Below are 21,539 nucleotides of genomic sequence, written 5' to 3' on the forward strand. Positions count from 1 at the left end.
ATTTACTAATTAATTCAGCGAACCAAGCTGAGCAAGGGTTTCTGACTTAAATATTCACTTTTAGAGATCATAACCCACTTTTTTTTTTTTTTAAGGATTATCAAAAAGTTTTTAAGGTTATGAATTATGCTGATAAAAAAATAAAATAACTCCGATATGGCTGTAAAAACAACGGGTGCCCGAGCCGCAAATGAATCTGGTTTGGTTTTTGTCCAGGAAAACCGCAGAAACTCCCCGGAGGTGGCTTGCAGCGAGGGTAAAAAGAGGCAGGAGTGGTGCAAAAACCCAGCGGGCATTTGCTAAAAATAGAATAGAATAGAATAAAATAAAATAGAATTAATAAAATAAAATAAAATAAAATAAAATAAAATAAAATAAAATAAAATAAAATAAAATTAGAATAAAATAAAATAAATAAAAATAAAATAGAAGAGAATAAAATAGAATAAAATAAATTAAAAATAAATAAATAAAATAATAAAAATGCTGCCAAACCCCGTTAATAAACCCCAAAAGCGCCCCGCTGAGAGGCGGGGCCGGAGGGGCCGAGCTAGGCTCAGCTTAGCGGATCGCAGAGGCGCGTTCTCATTGGTTTGTCGCGCGCAGCCAATAGGAACGCGCAGCTCGGCGGACAGCCAATAAGAAGGGGAGTTCCTGATCCCCCTCCCCGCGCCGCACACGCGCTGGGGGGGACTCGAGGGGCCGTTGGTGCGCGAGGATGGGGCGCGAGAAAACGTTAAAATAAATAAATAAATAAATAAAAATAAGAAAGGAAAAGAAATCCTGGCAGATCTCGAGGTGGAAAAAAAATGAAAAGGAAAAAATAATTCCTTTCCTTTCCTTTCCTTTCCTTTCCTTTCCTTTCCTTTCCTTTCCTTTCCTTTCCTTTCCTTTCCTTTCCTTTCCTTTCCTTTCCTTTCCTTTCCTTTCCTTTCCTTTCCTTTCCTTTCCTTTCCCCCTTTTCGCTTTCCTCCAGGAAACACCTGGCACAGGGCATTAATCACCAGGAGAGTAATTTCAAGCTTAATTAAATCTTGGTTGCTTCAGCCACTTCTCCCTCCCAAGAGGCAGCCCAGCTTGCAAGCAGCAGCAGCAGGGGAATCCAGAGCTGTGCTGGATGAAAATATTCCTGCAGAAACTGTTATTTCTCTCCATCTCTAATTCTTAATTTCTAGAAGGAAATTAAATTACGTGTGGAAGCAAGCCCATATCTCTTCTTACGTGAGGTTTATTTTTCACTTATAAGCATGTTTTGGAGCTCCAATGTTTCGGAGCAAGGATGTTTTGCACCTGCTGGATGCCTGCTCCCGTGTTTGGCTTTTTTGAGGCAAATTCCTGTAGTTTAGGAGACTTTAACTCGGCTTTTCTGGATCCAGGAAAAAAAAAAAAAAACAAAACAAAACAAAACAAAAAACTATGGCTTTTCTGGAGGAAAAGGTCCCAGGACGAGAGGATGCGGTTTTGGGGGAGAAATGCCCCATTTTGGGGCGGAAAAATGCGTTTTGGTGGCAGCGGGAGCCCAACCGGGGGAGGAGGGGGGGAGCAGGGGCGCGCGGCGGTTGACCCTGTTGCGTCCGCCGGGGAGGGGAGGGGGGGGACGTTGACTCGGTTCCGTCCGGCCCGGTGCTATATAAAGGGGCCGCGGGGGCCCCGCCGCCCCGCAGTCGGTGGTCGGCGGCGGCGAGTGCGGGAGCGGCGCGGGGAGCGGAGCGGAGAAGGGGGGGAGCGGCGCCTCGAAGCACGGCGGTGGGGGCTCCGGCTCCGGTGTGGCACCGGCCATGCCTCGCGGCAACACGCTGTCCCAGCCTTCCACCTCCCGGGCGGGCTTAGCGGTGCAACTGCCGAGGAAGCGGGGGCGGCCGTCGCTGTCGGACCTCATTCTCCGCGCCGTCTGCGTCTCCACGGCTCGCAAAGGCGCCTCGCTGGCTCTCATCAAGAAGACGCTGGCCACCGAGGGATACGATGTGGTGAGGAACAGCGGCCGCCTCAAGGCGGCGCTCGGCGGTTTGGTTACCAAGGGGCTTCTGCAGCGCGTAACTGGCACGGGCATCGCCGGCTCGTTCCGCATCGGCCGCGTCGGTAAGGAGCGCATGGAGGGAGCCGCGCGGAGCGAGAGGGCGGACGGCGAAACCCGCCAGCGCCCCGCGGGGAAGACGAAGGGCCCGAGGCGCGCTGTCAAAGCCACCCCGCAGCGGCTGAAGAAGCCGAGGAGACCTCGGGGCAAGACCGCGGCGGCACCAGCGGAGCCGGCGGCCGAGGGTGCGGAGGCGGCCGGGCGCCCGGAGGCGGCGGTGGCGGCGGCGGCGGCGGTTGAGGAGGAGCGTTAGGAGCGCGCGGTGGAAGAAAGCAATAAAACCTTAAACCCAAAGGCTCTTTTAAGAGCCACCCCCGAGAGCTCAGCAGAGGGGCTGTACGCGCGGGGTGGCCGGAGCTGATGAAAGCACGGCGGCAGCGCCGCTCGCTCGCCGCGGCTTCCCCGACGGGCGCACGGCGGCAGGGAGGGAAGGAAGGAGGGAGGCGGGGAGGGAGGGAGGCACCGCCCGCGGTCCCTCAAAGAGCCCCCGGGGGAGTGGCGGCGGCGGCGGCTCCGCCGGCAGAGCCCGGAGACCTCGGGGCGGGGAGCGCGCCGCTGCCCAGCCCCATGTGAAGTTCTCACTCAGGTCCGCACGTCCCCCGTCTCCCCCTCCCATGCACAGGTGCGGACCTGCCGGGTGCAGTTCTCAACCCGGTCCGCATTGGACCGCAAGTCCTCCTCCCACCCACGCTCTTTGGATGGCAACCAGGAAGGAGAAAATAATCAATTTTTTTTTTTTTTTTTTTTTTTTTTTTTTTTTAAAACAAACCCATCACCCGCACAGAAAAATGCCGGTTTGAACCCATTTATAGCCGGGAAGGGGGATGCCCGGGATCCCTCTCAGAGTCCGCTTATCTGCGCCTTGTCCTCCACCTCCCACGAGCAGCGCCGCGGGGCAGCCCCCTCGCAGCCCAGGGCGCCCGGCGCCTCCTCGCATCGCTGGGGCTCCCTGGCCTTATCCTGCTCCTCGTCCCACCGCACGCTTTTTCTGTCCCCCAAAACCTGCGGGGGAGCCGCGCCGGGATCTGGCGTCCCCTTTGCTGAGGGGAGACCCGCGCAGGTCAGAGGCAAAGCCCAGGAAAAGCTGAAGTAAGAAGAAAAGCTTTAAATAATAATATTAATAATAATAGCTGTCTTACCCTTTTCCTCAGTGCTCAGGATTTTCCCTGTTTCCAGCTTCGGTTTGGGTCTCCCTGGGTCTGGAAGGAAGGAGGCAGGGAGGTGGTGGATGCGCCTCAGTCGCTGCCTCCTTCCCCCAAGCTCCTTTTCCTCCTAAAATTACCTCGCAATTCTTTCAGAGCCTCCTCGAGGGCAGCGTGCTGGCGGCGGCAGGAGCGCAGGCTCTTTTCCAGCTCGGGGGGAAGCTGCGGCCTCGCTTCGTTCCAGCTGGGGAGAGAAATTACAGAGGTGGACTCGGCGTGAGGGTCGGGGCTAAACCCGTGCAGGTAACAAACCCAAAATAATGGGAGATGAGGGTTTTGTAGTGCTGAGAAGCAGAAAAGTGAAAGTGGCGGCGCTGGTTTCATCCCTGGAGGGTGAAGCTTTGGGGTTTTATTGGCTTCGAAGCAGGGTAATGAGGTGTGGAAGCGATGGTGCGCCACGTACCTGCTCAGGCTGCTCCCGGTATCCTAAAAGGAGGGAAAAAAACAGGATTAAGGGCCCCGTGTGTGGTTTTTGGGGGGTTTTACCTTCATCCTGGCGAGCGGGAGCCTCACCTGGGGCAGCCGCCCGGCCTCCAGCTGCCCGATGAGGCCGTGGAGCCGCGCGATCTCCTCGGCCACCCGCGAGGCTTTTTCCACCTGGGCGGCCTCGAAGGCGGCGTCGAGCTCGGCCAGCCTCTGCAGCACCGCGTGCTCCTTCTCGTCCAGCAGCCGCCGCAGCCGCTCGAACTCGCCCCCGATGCGCCGCCGCTCGGCCTCGCTCGTCTCCTGGGGGAAGGAAGCAGGAGGGGAAACCTCCCCCCCCGTGACCGCGCGTCTCCCCCAGACCTGATTTATTTTCCTCCTTTTTTAAGCTAAGGACAAAGCGCTTTGGCTGGAGCCAGGGGGTTGGAAGGCTGGGGTAGAGCAGGATGTGGTTAATTAATGCCCGGAGGGGAGTTGTGCAGTTTATCCGATGCTTTTTCTGCTCTTTTTCCCCTTCTATCACCATTTTTGCTTTTATAATTAGCGCAAAAATCCAAACCAGAGCCTCGGAAAGTGAGCGTCGAGGGGAAAGTTTTAATTCCTTACTAATAAACTTCCCTTTGGGGGCTCGGTATGGAATTTCAAGAAGCGATGCTGCTAATTAAAGCAATTTAAAACGCTAATATGCAGGTGCACGGGGGAATCGCAGCTGGGCGTGGAGGCAGCACTCACCAAACCTGCCCGGGATCCGCGCGGTCGGGCTCGACCGGGTGTGGGGCTTTGCAGGGCGCGTCGCGGGGATGTTCCCGAGAGTTTCGGGCAGAATAAAAGAAAAAAAAAAGAAATCCCAAAGCCCCCGACGGAGCTGCTGAACCACCAAAGGGCCCTTACCAGGTAGTCCAGGCGGCGTTTCTCGTCGGCCGCTCTCCAGTCTAAAAACTCCGCTAACACTTTCCGTAGGGATTGTAGGTGAGATTGGATTTTCTCCTAAATATAGACCCCAAAAATAAAAATAACGAAGCGATCAGCTTGGCTTGTTGGCTTTAAAATCCTCAATCAATTGGGGAGAGGAAAGCAGCTTCCCCAAATCCACCTCTGGAACCGGCCCCAGCTTTCTGCTTCTCCTCAGGAGCCAAATCTTTTTGCTTTTGCACCGCAAAATGAAAAAAATTTTCCCTTTGCGCCAGCCTCATCCAGCTGCCGAACCCATCGGGATGCCCGCAGCCAGCCTCACCTCCTCCTCCTCCTTCTCCTCCTCCTCCTGGTGCGTCCCAAAAAGCTTCGTGGCCGGAGCCCGCAGCTGCTCGCCCATTGCCACTGACGGCCTCGACCTGGAGGATTTTCACCCCTCGGGGTTTCTTCAGGGCCAGGAGAAAGCGGCGAGGAAATTCTGCGAGCGATCGGCCTCGGCGTGGAGGCTCCTTGCTGCTTCCATGCTTCACCACCGGAGGTTTGCAGCAGCACGGGGCGAAGCCGAAATCCCGCGACCCGCCCCGGGGTGTTCCCATTACCCCAGCGCCACCTTCCCGGGTGGAAAAATCAGAGTTTGTCATCCTCGTCCTGCCCCCAGATGACTTTTAAGCAAGTGGTTGACTAAATCGTCACGTTTCCAGGCTTTTCTTGCTGATGGCAACGCAGCTGGTTCGCCAAATTCCTCCTTTCTGCTGCGGTGTAAGAATGCAGGTTTTTAGCACATCCTCTCTCCTTTTTTTTTTTTATCTTTTTTTTTTTTCTTTTTAATGCATTGAAAATATAAAATGTAGCCTTGAAGCAGAAAGGGCACAATCGGAGCGGGCAGGAGGTGGCCACGCGTGTCGTGGCCCCGTCTGCAGCCAGGAGATTGGGGCTCTCCTCCCCCCCCAGCTGATAAAAGCTGGCGGGGACAGAGACGGGACCGAGCTTTCGCTGAGCCTCTGCCAGAGAAACGGGGGGAAAAAAAGCCAAAAGGGGAAAAACCAAGCGAGGAGAAACAAGTGGGGGGAAAAAAGCAGCTGGAGGAACCCCAAAACGACACTGGAAACGGCCAAGAAATACCCAAAAAGTTTTGACAGAGGAGAAAATCCCAGCACTGCAAGGTGGGTCTGTTTTTTTTTTTAAAAAAAAAAAAAAAAAAAAATCCCTTTTTTATATTTTTTATGAGTTTTGTAGCATTTCTGCAACTATTTGGGGCTTTTCTTACAATTTTCCTGCTCAGAACTGCGGCCGTTTACCACAGGCACTTATTTTTTTGTGGGCAAAACCCCGCTTTGGGCTTCAAAAAGAGGGATTTGAAGCCTTCGGTGCCAGCCCTTATCTCCCCGTGCACACTTTTTCCCTGGGGCTGGAAGCAAATTTCTCCACTTTTGGCAACATTTCTCTCAAAACACTTTCCTTTGGAAACTCAGCGTCAACTTAGCTCGATTTTAAGGATGTTTCTTGCTCCTCTGAAATAAAATAAATTCAATTTTGTTGCCCAAAGAGCAAGGAGAAGGCAGGGGTGGGTTTAAGGCAGATTCATCGCTGAATTGGCCCCCAAATGAGAATTTTTGGGTATAAATCATATCTGGGGGTAGATTGCTCTGTCCGGGCTCGCTCCTTGTGTTCCCTTTGTAGTGACAAGGAATTGAGAGATTTAATCTGATTTAATCTGAGAGATTAAATCTGATTAATGTGATTAATCTCAAATTTAATCTGAGAGCTTAAATCTGTGGGTTTTGCCCTAAATAAACCCAGCTCCTTGATGGCTGCTGGAGGAAAATAGCAATTTTTTTCAAGCGTTTTGACTACAGATGGTTGAGGAGCCAATTATGTGGGATAATAATTTAATTTTATTCCTTTTTATTCCTTCTTTTGGCCCTTCTGGACAGGAGGAGAGGACACGGTGGGCGTGATGGCTTTCTTCCTCAAACCCCGGCCGTGCACGTGGGACTTGGCTGTGGACTACAACGCAGCGAAACAGTTTCAAGGTAAGAGAAAATGGTCAAAAAGGAGCCAAGGCCCAATTCCTGGTGTCTTCTGGGCTCCGTAAACTGGGAGGTCTGTTGGGGGTGAGGCTCCTCCAGTTCTAGCCTCGCCTGGACAACCTCCATCTCCTGGATTCTCCATCTCCAACCTCACCTGGAGGTCCTCCACATCCTTCTGCCTCCATCTCCAACCTCAACTAGAGGTTCTCCAACTCCTTGTGCCTTCATCTCCCACGTTCTCCACCTCCAGCCTCACCTGGAGGTCCTCCACCTCCTTGTGCCTTCATCTCCCACGTTCTTCACTTCCAGCCTCACCTGGAGGTCCTCCATCTCCTGGGTTCTCCATCTCCAGCCTCACCTAGAGGTTTTTCACCTCTTTGTGCCTCCATCTCCAGCCTCACCTGAAGGTCCTTCACCTCCTTCTGCCTCCATCTCCTGGATTCTCTATCTCCAGCCTCACCTGGAGGTCCTCCACATCCTTCTGCCTCCATCTCTGGCTTCACCGGGAGGTTCTCCGCCTCCTCTCCCTTTCTCCTTGAAAACCGAGCAACTGGAGTGGATTTTCGGGGGGCGGTTGATCCTCTGTGCTCGCGCTTCTTCCCGACTCCTCCTCTCTTTCCCTTTCCAGTGGATGTCACCCTGGATCCCACCACGGCCGGCCCCGAGGTGATCCTCTCCGAGGACCTCAAGGAGGCCACCTGGGGCAGACCGGGACGCCGCTGGCCGCAGGGTCCGGGCCGTTTCGACACGGATCCGTGCATGTTGGGCAGCCAGGGCTTCACCTCGGGTCGCCACTACTGGGAGGTGGAGGCGAGCGGGCGCTTCTGGACCGTGGGGGTGGCTCGGGAATCGGTGCGGAGGGAAGGTCGGATCCTCTTCAAGCCCAACGCCGAGATCTGGGGCTTGCAGAAGTACGACGAGCTCTGCGTGGCCCTCACGGCGCCCTCCAACACCTTCGTCCCGCTCCGCAGCGGGGAGATCGGGGTCTACTTGGACTACGAGGTGGGGCAGGTCTCCTTTTACGCCCTGGGCACCCGCTGCTGCGTCTTCACCTTCCGCGTGGCCTCCTTCAGCGGCGAGAGGGTCTTCCCCTACTTCTGCGTGCTGCTCTCCACCATCAAACTGCCCCCCAGGGCCTGACGAGGCGGCGACGGGGTCCCCCCGAAACCCTTCGGGTGCTTCCAGGAGGAACGGAGACGCCCCTCGCCGCCCCTCGCCTCATGTTATTGTTATGATTTGGATTTTGTTTCCGTCAGGGTTTGGGGTGATTCCCACCATCTGTAGCTCACGGGTCTGCCTCACCTCGTTTCATTTTTATTCATTTTTATTCATTCATTTTTATTCATTTTTATTCATTTTTTTTCTTCAGGGTCTGGGGTGATTTCCACCGCCCATAGCTCATGGGTCTGCCTCACCTCATTTTATTTTAATTTGTGTTTATTTATGTTTATGTTTCTTCATTTTTATTCAATTTTATTCATTTTGTTCATTTTTATTCATTTTTATTATTTATGTTAATTTATTTTCAGTTACTTTTATTTTTTTCTTCAGGATGTGGGGTGATTTCCGCTGCCTGTAGCTCATGGGTCTGCTAGATTTTATTTGTATTATTATTTTTACTGTTTTTTGTTTGTTTGTTTGTTTGTTTTACTTTTTTACTTTTATTTTTATTTTACTTTTATTTTTATATTCATTTTATGGTACTTTTATTTTTTCTTCAGGATTTGGGGTGATTTCCACCACCTGCCTCAGGCTCCGATGTCTCTGTTATGGGTTAAATCTGGGAGGTTTTGGGTCTCGTGGCGGTTTGAGCCGGAACCCCCAGTCTCAGCTGAAAGTTGCTGGTTTTAGGGTTATTAAAAGCATGTTAATAGTTTAACGAGCTGGTGTTGAGCTGAAAATCTTTGTTTTTTCCCCCAAGCCCATGCTGCCTTTCCACCCTGATTAAACTCCCAAATTTCAGCAGAATTATCTTGAATGCCGTTGTCGTAATTTCCTAATTTCAGCAGAATTTGCTTGAATACCGCCTGCAGCTACCTGATAACAGAACTGAGTTTTAAATGAAATTGTTTAAAATCAGTTTTTTTTTCACAGGAATTTGCCATCCCTCCTCTTCCCTTCACTGTTTTCCCCACTGTCGTTTATTTGAGCAATTAATGTGCCATTATCACTGGCTTCAGACCAAAATTGACAGGTTTTATTGTTATAAGGAGGAGGTGTGCGGGGGGTAATACGTTTGGGTTGGGATTTAATGGAAAAAAAAATGGGGAAAAAAAAAAAAAGTCCCTACAATGCCTTTCACAAAATGGCGGCCGGGACCTCCCCTCAGAGCCGCCACAGAAGTGGCGGGTTTCGTTCCGGCCGCTGATTGGCTGGCTGCCTCCGTTGTCCCGCCCTTGCTGGCTGCTGATTGGTTCCCGCTGCGAGGTTCTTCCTCCTCCCCTGGTTGCTGTCGTTGTGTTGCGAGACGGGGAAAAATTCGCTGTTTTTGGTCGTTTTTTTGCCTTTTTTTGGCCTTTTTTCTACCTTCTTACGCGAGTTCTTGCAGCGCTGCACGCGGGCGAGCGCTTGGAGCTGCTGTCACCGCTCCCTTCCTCTGCTCTGCTTCGCGATGGAGGCAGCGGGACCTGCGGGACCTCCGCGGCGCCAAGATGGCGGCAGGGCCCGGGGTCGCGGCAGGGCCCGGGATGGCGGCAGGGGCCGGGGTCACGGCAGGGGCCGGCAGCACACGGTGAGTTCGGCTTCGGGGGGAGGGTTTCTGGGGGGGTTCCACGTTTTGTGTAGCCCTTTGAAGGGCTCCTGTAAGGAGCGGGGCTGGGAGGAGCCCCCGATTACCCCACCCACATAGGAGGCTGGCTTAAATGTTCCTCCGTGTAGTAGGAGCGCATGCCGTGTCTGTGGCTTTGCATTACAACCTGGCGGGCAGTGTTTTGAGATTGGGGTGCGATTAAGGTTGGTCATTGGGATTAGGGCTGGGGCCGGGGCTGGGGTTTGAGCCATGAATGGGCTCGGGCAGGGGGCTGCGCCGGCCGGCCTCGGCCTGGGCGTGGGGGGTCGCCGGGCCGCCCGGGCCCCGGCGCGGCCGGGAGGCTGCCGCCGGGCCGCCCGGGCCCCGGCGCTCCCGGGGCGCTGCCGCCGGGCCGCCCGGGCCCCGGCGCTCCCGGGGCGCTGCCGCCGGGCCGCCCGGGCCCCGGCGCTCCCGGGGCGCTGCCGCCGGGCCGCCCGGGCCCCGGCGCTCCCGGGGCGCTGCCGCCGGGCCGCCCGGGCCCCGGCGCTCCCGGGGCGCTGCCGCCGGGCCGCCCGGGCCCCGGCGCTCCCGGGGCGCTGCCGCCGGGCCGCCCGGGCCCCGGCGCTCCCGGGGCGCTGCCGCCGGGCCGCCCGGGCCCCGGCGCTCCCGGGGCGCTGCCGCCGGGCCGCCCGGGCCCCGGCGCTCCCGGGGCGCTGCCGCCGGGCCGCCCGGGCCCCGGCGCTCCCGGGGCGCTGCCGCCGGGCCGCCCGGGCCCCGGCGCTCCCGGGGCGCTGCCGCCGGGCCGCCCGGGCCCCGGCGCTCCCGGGGCGCTGCCGCCGGGCCGCCCGGGCCCCGGCGCTCCCGGGGCGCTGCCGCCGGGCCGCCCGGGCCCCGGCGCTCCCGGGGCGCTGCCGCCGGGCCGCCCGGGCCCCGGCGCTCCCGGGGCGCTGCCGCCGGGCCGCCCGGGCCCCGGCGCTCCCGGGGCGCTGCCGCCGGGCCGCCCGGGCCCCGGCGCTCCCGGGGCGCTGCCGCCGGGCCGCCCGGGCCCCGGCGCTCCCGGGGCGCTGCCGCCGGGCCGCCCGGGCCCCGGCGCTCCCGGGGCGCTGCCGCCGGGCCGCCCGGGCCCCGGCGCTCCCGGGGCGCTGCCGCCGGGCCGCCCGGGCCCCGGCGCTCCCGGGGCGCTGCCGCCGGGCCGCCCGGGCCCCGGCGCTCCCGGGGCGCTGCCGCCGGGCCGCCCGGGCCCCGGCGCTCCCGGGGCGCTGCCGCCGGGCCGCCCGGGCCCCGGCGCTCCCGGGGCGCTGCCGCCGGGCCGCCCGGGCCCCGGCGCTCCCGGGGCGCTGCCGCCGGGCCGCCCGGGCCCCGGCGCTCCCGGGGCGCTGCCGCCGGGCCGCCCGGGCCCCGGCGCTCCCGGGGCGCTGCCGCCGGGCCGCCCGGGCCCCGGCGCTCCCGGGGCGCTGCCGCCGGGCCGCCCGGGCCCCGGCGCTCCCGGGGCGCTGCCGCCGGGCCGCCCGGGCCCCGGCGCTCCCGGGGCGCTGCCGCCGGGCCGCCCGGGCCCCGGCGCTCCCGGGGCGCTGCCGCCGGGCCGCCCGGGCCCCGGCGCTCCCGGGGCGCTGCCGCCGGGCCGCCCGGGCCCCGGCGCTCCCGGGGCGCTGCCGCCGGGCCGCCCGGGCCCCGGCGCTCCCGGGGCGCTGCTGCCGGGCCGCCCGGGCCCCGGCGCTCCCGGGGCGCTGCCTACCGTTACCTTTTCACCGCGGCATCACCTTCCCATGTTTCTATTGTCACTTTTCTGTTTTTTCTGACTTTCTCCCTTCCTTCCAGGTCCTTCCTCCTCTGCAGCACCCCTTGTGGCCTGCCCCTGGCCGCTACATTCCCAGCCACAAGCTGCCCTCAGAGGGCCCGTGGAGATTTTGACCCTTGGAGGCCACTGAGGGAAGGCTCCTGAGATATGGCTGTGGCGCTTCTTCAGGGGGAGAGGAGGAATGAGGATAACGATTCTGTGACGGAGAGAAAGCGCTCTGAGGCAGGCGTGAAGCAGTGGGTTTTGGGTAAGCATCCTTCCCTGTTTGGAGGGCGACAGATCCGTGGGGAGTCAGAGAGCCACCGAGGCTGGAAAAGGCCCCCGAGGTGGAGGTTAGTAGTCGAGGTTGGGGCCTCGGAGCTGCTGCAGCCGCAGCGCCCGGTCACGAGTTACGGGAGGATTTTGGCGCTTCCTTTGCCACCCAGCAGCTGTCGCAAGAGAGACTGAGGAGGATCGAAGGTGTGTGAGTAAGAGGTCGGGTGGTGGAGTAGCTCCCTCGTGTCCCAGAGGGAAGGGAGCCGTGGGAACAAAGAAATGCTTCAAGGCCTTGGGATGGCTGGTGAAAGATGTGGTTAATGAGACAGTGTCGAATTTTGGAATTTCTTGGAGTTTTGATTACAATGGCAGGCGTCCTGCAAGCAGGTGCTCAGAGTAAAAGTTTCTCGCGCCCTTCTATTCTGTGTTACCTGACTCCTCATTTCTCCCCTTTTGACGTATTGGCAGAGTACTACATGTTCAAAACCTCCTCCATGCTCTTCTGTACTCTAAATGTACAATTTTACATGTATTTGGCCTACCGTTAATTTCTCCTTTGTTTTTTGTTTTTTGTTTTTTTTTTTTTTTTAACCCTTTCCTTTTAGTGACTAGATTGTCACTTGTGATCTTCCTTTCTATTACTCTCGTGCTGCTCATTCTGTTTCTCTTCGCTATCCTCCTTCTTTTGGGCCTGTGGGCACTTCCCCTTTGCTAAACGTGCTGCCCACTTCCGTATGAACACGGTCACTTCTGAGGATGCGAGATGAGTGGCATTTTTGGCTTCAAAAAACACCTTCTCTTGCAAAACTCAACGTTGTTCCTCGCGGCACTGACCTGACAGGCCAGAAGGCTGCGCTGCCACCCAGTGAGAGAGACCTCAGCGGGCTGGGGAGAAACTTACTGAAATGTAAACGAGGGCACGTGCAGAGGGGCAAGAAGCCCGTTGATTTAGGTGCTCCTTGCTCCATCAGGGAGTGGCCTAGATGATCTTCCAAGGTTTCTTCCGTTCCCTGATGTTCCGTGGAGGTCCAGCTGTCCCCCTACCACCAACGGCACCCCCAGGGTGTGGGGAGGGCCTGGTTTCTCTCAGCCCTGCTGCCGGGGGTCTGCACGGCGCTGGGACCCCTCACTTCGCCCCCTTCTTTTCGTTGCAGGTCTTCTTACCAGGTGCAAGGTTAAGAGAGTTGTGGCCTGGAAGCTATGTGTGTTCTTCGGTGCCATCATAGTGATTTTGATCTCCATTATCATCAGGGAACGTTCCCAGGTGGTTTCGGGGCTCTGCCCTGTGGCCCCAGCTGCAGGTAGGGGGAAAAAAAGGGGGTTCGGTGCCTGTATCCGACCCTGCTGCTGCCTTTTTTTGCTCCTGCAAACCCCTGGATTTCTTTGTCCTTAGGGCTCTCTCAACGTGCGTATTCCTGCCCCCGTTTTTGGATCGGGTTCGAGGGGAAATGTTTCTACTTCTCCGACATGGAAAAGAACCAGACCTCGAGCCAGGCTGACTGCCACGCGCGCGGCGCCAACCTGGCCGTGATCCAGTCCGAGGAGGAGCTGGTGAGGCTGGGGCTTTTCTCCTTTTTTATTTTGGGTGGGGGGCAGAGCTCTGGGGGTGTCGGTGAGCCCCCTTTCAAGCCTGCTCCCCCTCTGCTCCTAGGTCTTCGTGCTGCGCTATAAAGGTGCTCCCGACCACTGGATCGGGCTGAGCCGCCAGAACCCGAGGCAGCGCTGGGAATGGGACGATGGCACCGAATTTAACAGCTCATTGTGAGTCCGCCGTGCCCTGCACGCAGGGGTTTTTGGGGTGAGGGGGGCAGGAAGCACGCAGGATGCTCACCCCGCTGCCTCCCCTGCAGGTTTCCCATCGGAGGAGGCGAGGATTTTGCTTTCTTGAACAACCAAAAAGTCACCAGCGCGCGCAGCAGCGGCGAGCGGCACTGGATCTGCACCAGGCAGCCCTGAGGCCGACAGACAGGGCGCCTCCAGGCCTCTTGCAGAAAATACCTCACACCTTGGTGCCTTGGCGGATATTTTGGAGAACTGACAAGACCAGGGTTCATTCCTCAGGCCTGCAGGTGGCGCTTTGTCATTGCTGCTGCTTCTGGAGCCTTTTCAGTTTTTTTTACTTCCCACTACCCGGTTCTGTTGCTTCTGCAAAACGTTTTTGTCATCTCAAGCTCTTCTGCACTACATTTTTGCTCCGTCTTTATCAGTGCATAGCATTAACGTAGATAGCAGAGCCAAGGTTGTAGTAGGAAAAGTCCATTTTTAGCTCTTCAAACACTTTTCTAAGGGCACTTGCACTTTTTTAGCAGAGGAGGAGGAGCACTTTAAATACAGTGTTTTGCCAAAGAGATATCAGTATTGTGCCCAGGCAGAAACTGTCACAGGATGGGAATATCTCAAACCGCATCGTGGAAATGGTTTGGACTGGAAGAAGGCTTCAAGATGGTCCTGTTCGAACCTCACTGCCCTGGGCTGAAGTCCCTGAGCTCCTGCTGGGGGTGGAAATCAGCTGTCACCCATCACCCCTGCTGGTGCTATCCTGAGAAATGTGAATAGCAGGTGTGGGGCTGTGACCAGGAACAACTTCACATACTTGAAATTCCTCCTGTACTCGAACAAACTCTTCACGGGCTCCCAGGCTGGATGGAAGTAGCAGTTGAGTCAGGTCTACGTTAATGTGAACTGGTGCCCGTGGAGAAAAACGGTGCCTTTCTCTTGCTTTTCTGCTCCTCTGTATCTTTGTATTTATATCAACACTATTTTTCTACATACTGTTTTAATTTATGTACAATTTCTTAGTAAAAAAAATTTCACTAAGTCTGGCTCTTTTATTATTTCCTCTTGCGTTACCCTGGGATCCAGCACGAGGTGAGTTTTACCCCACTGCTTTCTGCTCCTCCATGAAAACTCTCTCATTATAAGACCAGAGCTCCACCCTGTGCCACATCTCCTGAAAATATTAAGGATTTCCTAAGAAAGCCTCGGAAACTTCACTGCAGGTCACCCAAATCTTGCTTTTAGGACAGCACCTTCGAGAAACAGCAGATCATCTTTGCCAAAAAATAAGAAATTCTCTGTTTTTTGCTCCTGGAAGAGCTCAACGATGCTAAATGATGCTTGAGGGTGGGGTGCGGAAGGGTTTTGTGCAGGAAGCCCTCGTTCTTTGCTGACCTAAGCCAGACTTCGTGACATTTAGGTGTGTGAAGTCTGGAGAAAAGACTAACAGCAGGAACTGGCATCTTGGTGAAGTGGTTTCTGCTCTATTTCAGGCCGGTGAATTGAATTTGTTAACCAAAAGTGCGTTTTTATTGCATGGAAGTGCCCTGCCTGGGACTGATGGAGGAAAACCAACAAGCCTTGAATTTATGTGCTTAGCTAAAGGCAATGCGCCAAATCCACCGCTGCAAAATTCTCCCGGTTTGGGCTGCAAGAGCAAGTTAAAGCTAAATTAGCTGCGTTTGAGGCAAAAAGACTTAATAACAACAGTTGGAGCGTGCGTGTAGCAGGAGAGGCAAGCAGGCTGTAGCTCTCAGTGTGCAAAATAAGGAAAGAGAGAACAGAAAACCCCAGATTAAGGCTGGCTCTGTCTTTGAGAAGTAATTACAACGTCGGTACTCGTTACCGAACACGTCGCTCACCGGTTCTGACAGCACCTCATCTTGTGAAACTCTTGCAAACAGCTCAAAGGGCATCAAAAGCCCTCAAAATATGGGATCGAGTCAAGCCACACAAGGCTGAAAGGTCGCGTTTCCCGCGAGGTGTTTGTACGAGGAGGCTCTTCCACGGATTTGCTTCTCCATCTCCAGTCCTGGAGGTGGCACTGGTGGACTTGATTTGGAGCTGGCTGCTTGCTGGGAGGAGCCAGCTCTTGAAGCTCCCGGAGTCCGTTTCTCATGCTGTTGTTTTCCAAATGGAACCAAAAATAAGAGCGCTGCTACGAACCCTACGATCCTCACCGGCACACCTTCACCAACCGTCTCCGGGCTGCGGTGCTCCTCAAAAAAACGCCTTCCCAGGATGGAGTTAGCCGTGCAAATGTCCCGTGTTTCACCTGCAGAAGACCCGAAAAGCAAAAAGATCCCTAAAGCAAAAAGATTCCCAAAGCAAAAGATTCCAGAAAATCCTTGGAAGTCCGTCCTTGCACCGTTTCCACATGCTCACAAGGAACTGGAAAGCTTTTCCCAGCCGAGCAAGCTTGAAAACTGCTGATTCAACTTGCCAAAAATTGGGAAAAACTCGAATCCCATGCCATTTGACCTTTTTTTTTTTTTTTCCCCCCCGTACAAGCTGCATCTTGATGTCTCCTTAGGGTGAATCCTCTGCACGCTCAGGCATGGTTTCATTGGCAGCTTTGTGACTTCTGTGGTGCTCTGATATTTCATTTCATTGTGAAATGAGTCGTGAATGAGTCATTGCCACGTATGACCGTGCTGCCGTGAGAAATTACCAGCTGTTGTGTTGCAAATTCAAGTAGTAATTTCAGCAGTTCCCAGCTGAATTCCCCTCCTGAGTTTCCTTCAAAGTTTCTGAGCTTCCCCTGTTTCGCTTCCCCTGTTTGCTTTGGGTATTTAGGAGCTGATGCAAAGATTTCGAGCTCGTCTCGTCTTGTTGCCTTTGTCTGGGCTGTTCAGCGCGGGCTTGGTGCAAACCCAGTTTCTCTCCGTGCTGCACTGGGAGGAGTGGAGCCCGGTGTCGCCCAGGTAGGCACAGAAGCCACCTCCTTGGACCTGAAACCTGAAGGACAGAAGAAACAACCGGCCTCAAAGAAGAAAAGGGAGAAAAATCACAGCGATGATCTCTAAGGAGAACAAAAAACGATCAAAAGTGGGAATCTAACAGCATTTTGCCCTTGCTTCCACTTCTCAGCTCGGAAAGCAAAGAACGACTCTGGAAGCAACGCGGCCCTCTCCGGGTCTCATCGCCCCACCTCCACCTCTGGAGCTGGTCCCAAATCCCAGACAAAAAGCAAGTTTTGGGGCTGGAGAACCAGCAGCCAGCACGAGAACGATGAAAACCCCGCAGACTCACAGGGGGGACGGCCGCGAGCGGTTCACCCATTTCCATGGTTGCTCCTCCCCGTCCCGTGAAAGGCCGACCCAATGCTCCGAGATGCCTTTATACCTCATGGTGAAACTCTGGAAAACAAAAAAAGGCTTTAGGGCAGCTCTCAGGGTTTCGGGACGTGCCCAGCAAGTCATCTGCAGAAACCTCCCTCCAACCAATAATTTACATTTTACGAGTCGCCTGCGCTCTTTTGGTGCTTAAATTATTCAGTCTGTTACCAAAACCCCTAATCTTTGAGACAGAGACCTACTTCATCGTTGTCTAGGTTATTTTTTTTTTTCTTTTTCTTTTTTTTTTTCTTTTTTCCCCTTTTTGCTACAGGTCTTGCACTGGTTGGCTTTGGGGAGAAGCTTGAGGAGAAGACCCAGGAGTGGGAAGAAGACACTGAAATAGCAGGCAAGGAAACCAAAAGGTGGCAAAAACCTCGGTGGCTTTTCTGGGGGTCTCCATACCAAGTCTTCCGCGCTGTCGAACATGGCCAGGGAAGCACCGAGAGCTGAGCAGTTGTCCTGGCTGGACGTCCAGTTCCTCTCAGCCTCCGAAAAATAGTAGCATTTTCCTCGATACCCGATCCAGTCGAACGGACACCGAGCACAGGGCTGGGGGCGAGGTTGGAAAGCGTGCACTGTCATCGATAGAGCAAAGGGGGACAAGAAATGTGGGAGGCTGGACCTTCGAAGCAGAAAACAGGCCACCAACGACCCGGGTTTGGGGAGGATTTACAAAAAGTCCTATGCCTAAACGTGCCCTAACTTATTATTATTCAACGTTAATACCAAAGCAGCGGCGGACAAATGAAAGCGAAAGCATTTCTCTTGTTTCTGCGGCCTTCTTGGTTTGGCTAGACTTGTGTCAACATCTCTTGCTGCTTGGCCAGCCCCTTCTTTGCCAAAAAAAGCCTCATGTGGGTAAAGTCTGATGATCTTTTTTTTTTTTAAAAAAAAAAAAAAAAGATGCCACAGAGGAGATGGGTTTGGTTTTCTGGTTTTTTGCGCTCATCAAACTGGCCCTCACCTGGAGTGGATGCCTCCTGGCCTTGATTTTGTCTTTGTCAGGAGCACGGGGCTGGACTTGGCCCAAGTGCAATGACCCAAAGCGTCTTGGAAAGGGCACAGAGACGTTGTCTCCACGGTGAGCACCTCGACACTCACCTGCGAAAGCGATGGCGGTGACGAGGAGAACCAGGAACACCACTGCCATGGTGACCCGGCAGGCAACGCGTGCCCCTGGCTTCATCTCCAGGCTGGAACCTGCAGGAGAAGAGACCTTCAACACCTTCCTGGGAGCACCAAGGGCAACAGCACACTGCAGGTCCAGGGAATTGAGCCCAAAAACGTGCTTTTTTTTGCCTCCTTTTGCTCCAGGAGGAAGAGGAAGGGGTCAGTCTCTCCCCTACATTGGTTGTACTCACTATCATTTGGGGTGAGAAACAGCCAGAAGTTTTGAATTCTTCCCCATGAGGAATAAAATGATTTATTCCTCATTTCTCCTTTATTTCATCCTTTATTTCTCGGGTTTTTCCTTCTTGGATACGCTTCCTTAGAAGGGGGACGTTGCCTTTTCCCCAGCTCCAGCTGCAAACCTCTGCTCTGAAATGCCTGTGGGCATTGCACCGTACCCAGAAGCGATTTCCTTTGAATTTCTGGGTTCTGTGTCATCATTACAGCTCGAGGAACTTCTTTCACAACCCGAACCGAGATGCTTTGGGTTTTGCAATGCCTCGAGTCATGCTTAGCCCATGGCTGGGTCTTCTGATCTAGAGCACGCTCTTATCTTAACTCAGCTCAAAGAAACATCTGTTTTCTATGAGGTTTGCCTTCCCTTCCTCCTCCTTGCACATCATCACATGAACCACATCTCATGCCACAAGCCCTCCTTCCCTCTCTTTTCCCTCCCCCATGCACCAGAACAGGAATCATTGCAGACGATAATTCCGACAGCAAATATGACAATAGAAAAACCATGGCTCAAAATCAATTGGGACATCTCGAAAGGCCCCAAATCCCCTTTCCCACCTGCTTTGGTCTACCAAGAGGATGGTGGAGATGAGAGGAAGAGTCGGGTGAACCAAAATAAGGCAGTGTTGAAGAAAGGAAGGCAAAGGTTCAATAATAGTATGCTAATTTACCTAATTCCATGCTCTTTTTTTTGTTTTTTTCATCCTTCTTGTCTACCAACATCTCTACCAACATCTCTTTATTCTTAAATTGAGAACCAGGGGGTGAAGACACAAAACAAACACTGACTCACGGAGGATTCGTAACTAAAATCTTCCAAACTGTGACTTTTTAGCAAAGTTCCACCTCGTGCTTGCTGAGCTAAAAAAATTTCCCCTCGAGGGAAGTGCTAGAAAACGGAAGACTCAGTATTTCTTACCACCCCCTCGGCCTTACATCAGCTTGATTTTGTTCTCAGATTATAGAAGGCAGAAGAAAGCCTTGTTCGGGCAAGTGCTCTGCAGTTACCTCCCCGCTGGCTTCTTTCCGTGCCCAAAAAGCCAGGATATTCCCTCATTTCCTTCATCTCGGGGGATGCAGGTGGGGTGGCGATGGGGGACCTGAAAACCAGAAGATTTCACCCATCAGAAGCTGTGACCCACCCAGGGACGCGTTTTTTGGGGGGCTCTCTCCATCTGATTCCCAAATCGCGGTCGTCTTCGAGGTCCATCCAAGCTCAAGCCAAACTCATTGCAACCATTCAAAGAAAAATGTAATTTCCCCTCCCTCTGATGTTAATTTTACACCACCTTTACACCTCAGCCTTGCTGGGGATGGGTGAAGGCTTTGCAAAAGAAAGAATTTTGTTCCATTCAGCACCAAAATCAATTCCCCGCCCACCCACTGCCAACCAGCAGTCGGCCACCATCAGAGCAGCAATCCTGGATTTTTCCCCCTGCAATTGATTCTCCCCCACTTGATTTTGCCCCCCTTGCGCTTGATTTCCCCTCCTTTACAACTGTTTTTTTTTTTTTTTTTTTTTTTTTTCACTACAATTCATTTTTTCCGCCCTGCAACTCATTTTTTACCCCTTGCAACTCGTTCTCCCCCCACTTCCAAGCCCGAACCCTCCCCAGCCCCAGTACCTGCGTCCTGCCGGTGTGGGAGCTGCTGTGTGAAGTGCGAAGCCTTGTGTCAAATTATTTATTTATTTATTTATTTATTCTTTTTTTTTTTTTTTTTTTTTTTTCTGGGGGATTTTCCAGAGGATCCAGCTGGGGAAGGCGCCGTGCAGCTGGTGGGGAGATGCCCATGAGCAGGAAGCAGCTGCTTCCCTGGCCCCCCCTCCAGCTCTGCTCTCACCACCTTCACTCCATGGGAGTTGCTATAAATATATATATATATATTTTTATATATAGTATTTATTTATATATACTATATATTTACTATATATAATATATATAGTATATATTTATATATATATATATAATATATAGTATATATATATACTATATAGTATATATATACACTATATATAGTATATATACTATATATTTATATAGTATTTTAATCATAGAATTACTATATATACTTAATTTATAGAATTTAATATATCTGTAGTTTTATATAGACATGTATATGTAGTAATTTATATAATGTAGTATTTTTCTCTATATATACTATTTCTCCCTATATAATATGTAGTATTCTATATATATAGTATTTATATATACACATAGTATTTATAGATATATGCACATAGTGTTTATATAGAGACATACACATAGTATTTATAGATACATACACATAGAATTTATGGACATATACACATAGCATTTATATAAATACATAGAATTTTTCTCTCTCTATATGGTTTCTATATATACTATTTTAATCAGAGAATTAATATATGTACATGTAAATATACATAAAAATATATATATAATAAATATATATAATAAATGTATATTATATAAATATATATTATATATATTATAAATTATATATATGTAACATATGATATATATAATGCAAATTATATATATCATATAAATTATATATTTAAGCTTACCCATATATTTATAAGAATAAACGTATATAATTGTATCTATGTGTTTATATATTTTCTTTACATATTTTCTTTACATATATTTATTTACTTTTAAATGTTTATATATTACATATAATTTTATCTTACATATTCATATTTCTATTTTCAAGTATGCATGCAGTTTAGATAGAGGTACTGCATGTATAGATAATGTATGTTTTGCCCTAGGAGTGGCTTGGGGTGTTGTCCTTGGACCGTTGCTGGTGTCTGTTTTCACTAAAGCTCACTCTCAAGCTGACTTGTTCCAACAAAGCCTGCTTGGGCTGTGCTCTCTCTCCTTAATGCCTCTCTCCTTAATTTGCCTCTGCAAATATATGCAGATTTTCGTCCCTTCCTGCCTCTAAAAAAATGGGATTACCAGGTAAATGCATGCAAGGGGAGAAATGCAAAGAAAAAGGTGAAATTAAGCTGCCAAAAATAGGAGGATTTGCGATTAAGCTAGCCACCAAAGGTGTTGCCATTAAGCAATCGGAAAATAGGTGCTTCGGAAACTAAATTGTTCAAAAAAAGGTGTTTCTCCAATCAAGCAATCAGAAAGGAGGTGCTTGCAATCAAGCTATCCAAAATAAGTCTTGCAAAAAACACACTTTTAAAAAATTATTTTATTTTTATTTTTAAACTTTTTGTTTGTTTGTTTGTTTGTTTTTTTGCAAGCTATGGTCAAGATTGACTCAGGGCCTTTGTGCAGCCTTTGATGTTGTTTTTTTTTTTTTTTTTTTTCTTTCTTATTGTTTTTTTTCTTTTTAGCACTGCAGGAAGAGAAATGCAGAAGTGAGCCAGCCTCTGCTCACCGCAGAAAATTGAGTACAAAACTTTCCATGAGGTCAATGAGATCTGAAGGCAGAGCAGCAACAAACAGCAGAATGGACTGGTGGTGCTTTTTCCCCAGTCCTAGGAAGTGCCAGCTGCTCCATGCAGCGGAGGCTAGGTCAAGTTGGCATGAGAAAATGAAATTAAACATCAAGATCATGCATATGTAAATTTGTTGCAGAAAATGAGCAAGGAA

At 52.5% G+C, this 21,539-nt stretch overlaps 3 protein-coding genes across 4 annotated transcripts; 2 read left to right on the top strand and 1 right to left on the bottom strand.

Moving 5' to 3' along the window:
* Positions 1-1,778: 1,778 nt before the first annotated feature.
* LOC116500223 (histone H1.01-like) lies at positions 1,779-2,327 on the top strand. The gene has a single exon (XM_032205137.1). The coding sequence runs from the start codon at positions 1,779-1,781 to the stop codon at positions 2,325-2,327; it is 549 nt and encodes a 182-aa protein (XP_032061028.1).
* Positions 2,328-9,312: 6,985 nt separating this feature from the next.
* Positions 9,313-14,437, top strand: LOC116500273 (C-type lectin domain family 2 member D-like). Of its 2 annotated transcripts, none has more exons than XM_032205219.1 (6): positions 9,313-9,372; positions 11,188-11,414; positions 12,577-12,723; positions 12,816-12,973; positions 13,074-13,183; positions 13,273-14,437. In XM_032205219.1, the coding sequence occupies exons 2-6, from the start codon at positions 11,315-11,317 to the stop codon at positions 13,376-13,378; spliced, it is 621 nt and encodes a 206-aa protein (XP_032061110.1). In that variant the 5' UTR covers positions 9,313-9,372; positions 11,188-11,314; the 3' UTR covers positions 13,379-14,437. The 2 variants fall into 2 exon arrangements, with proteins under 2 accessions (XP_032061110.1, XP_032061109.1); XM_032205218.1 differs by lacking the exon at positions 9,313-9,372 and adding an exon at positions 9,563-9,593.
* Positions 14,438-15,141: 704 nt separating this feature from the next.
* On the bottom strand, positions 15,142-19,009 carry LOC116500224 (C-type lectin domain family 2 member D-like). The gene is made up of 6 exons (XM_032205138.1): positions 18,952-19,009; positions 17,638-17,736; positions 16,939-17,111; positions 16,451-16,557; positions 16,035-16,156; positions 15,142-15,473 (listed from the first exon to the last, which is right to left on the bottom strand). The coding sequence occupies exons 1-6, from the start codon at positions 19,007-19,009 to the stop codon at positions 15,142-15,144; spliced, it is 891 nt and encodes a 296-aa protein (XP_032061029.1).
* Positions 19,010-21,539: the final 2,530 nt, after the last annotated feature.

The sequence above is a fragment of the Aythya fuligula genome, chromosome 33 (genome assembly GCF_009819795.1).
Source record: "Aythya fuligula isolate bAytFul2 chromosome 33, bAytFul2.pri, whole genome shotgun sequence".
Taxonomy (NCBI): domain Eukaryota; kingdom Metazoa; phylum Chordata; class Aves; order Anseriformes; family Anatidae; genus Aythya; species Aythya fuligula.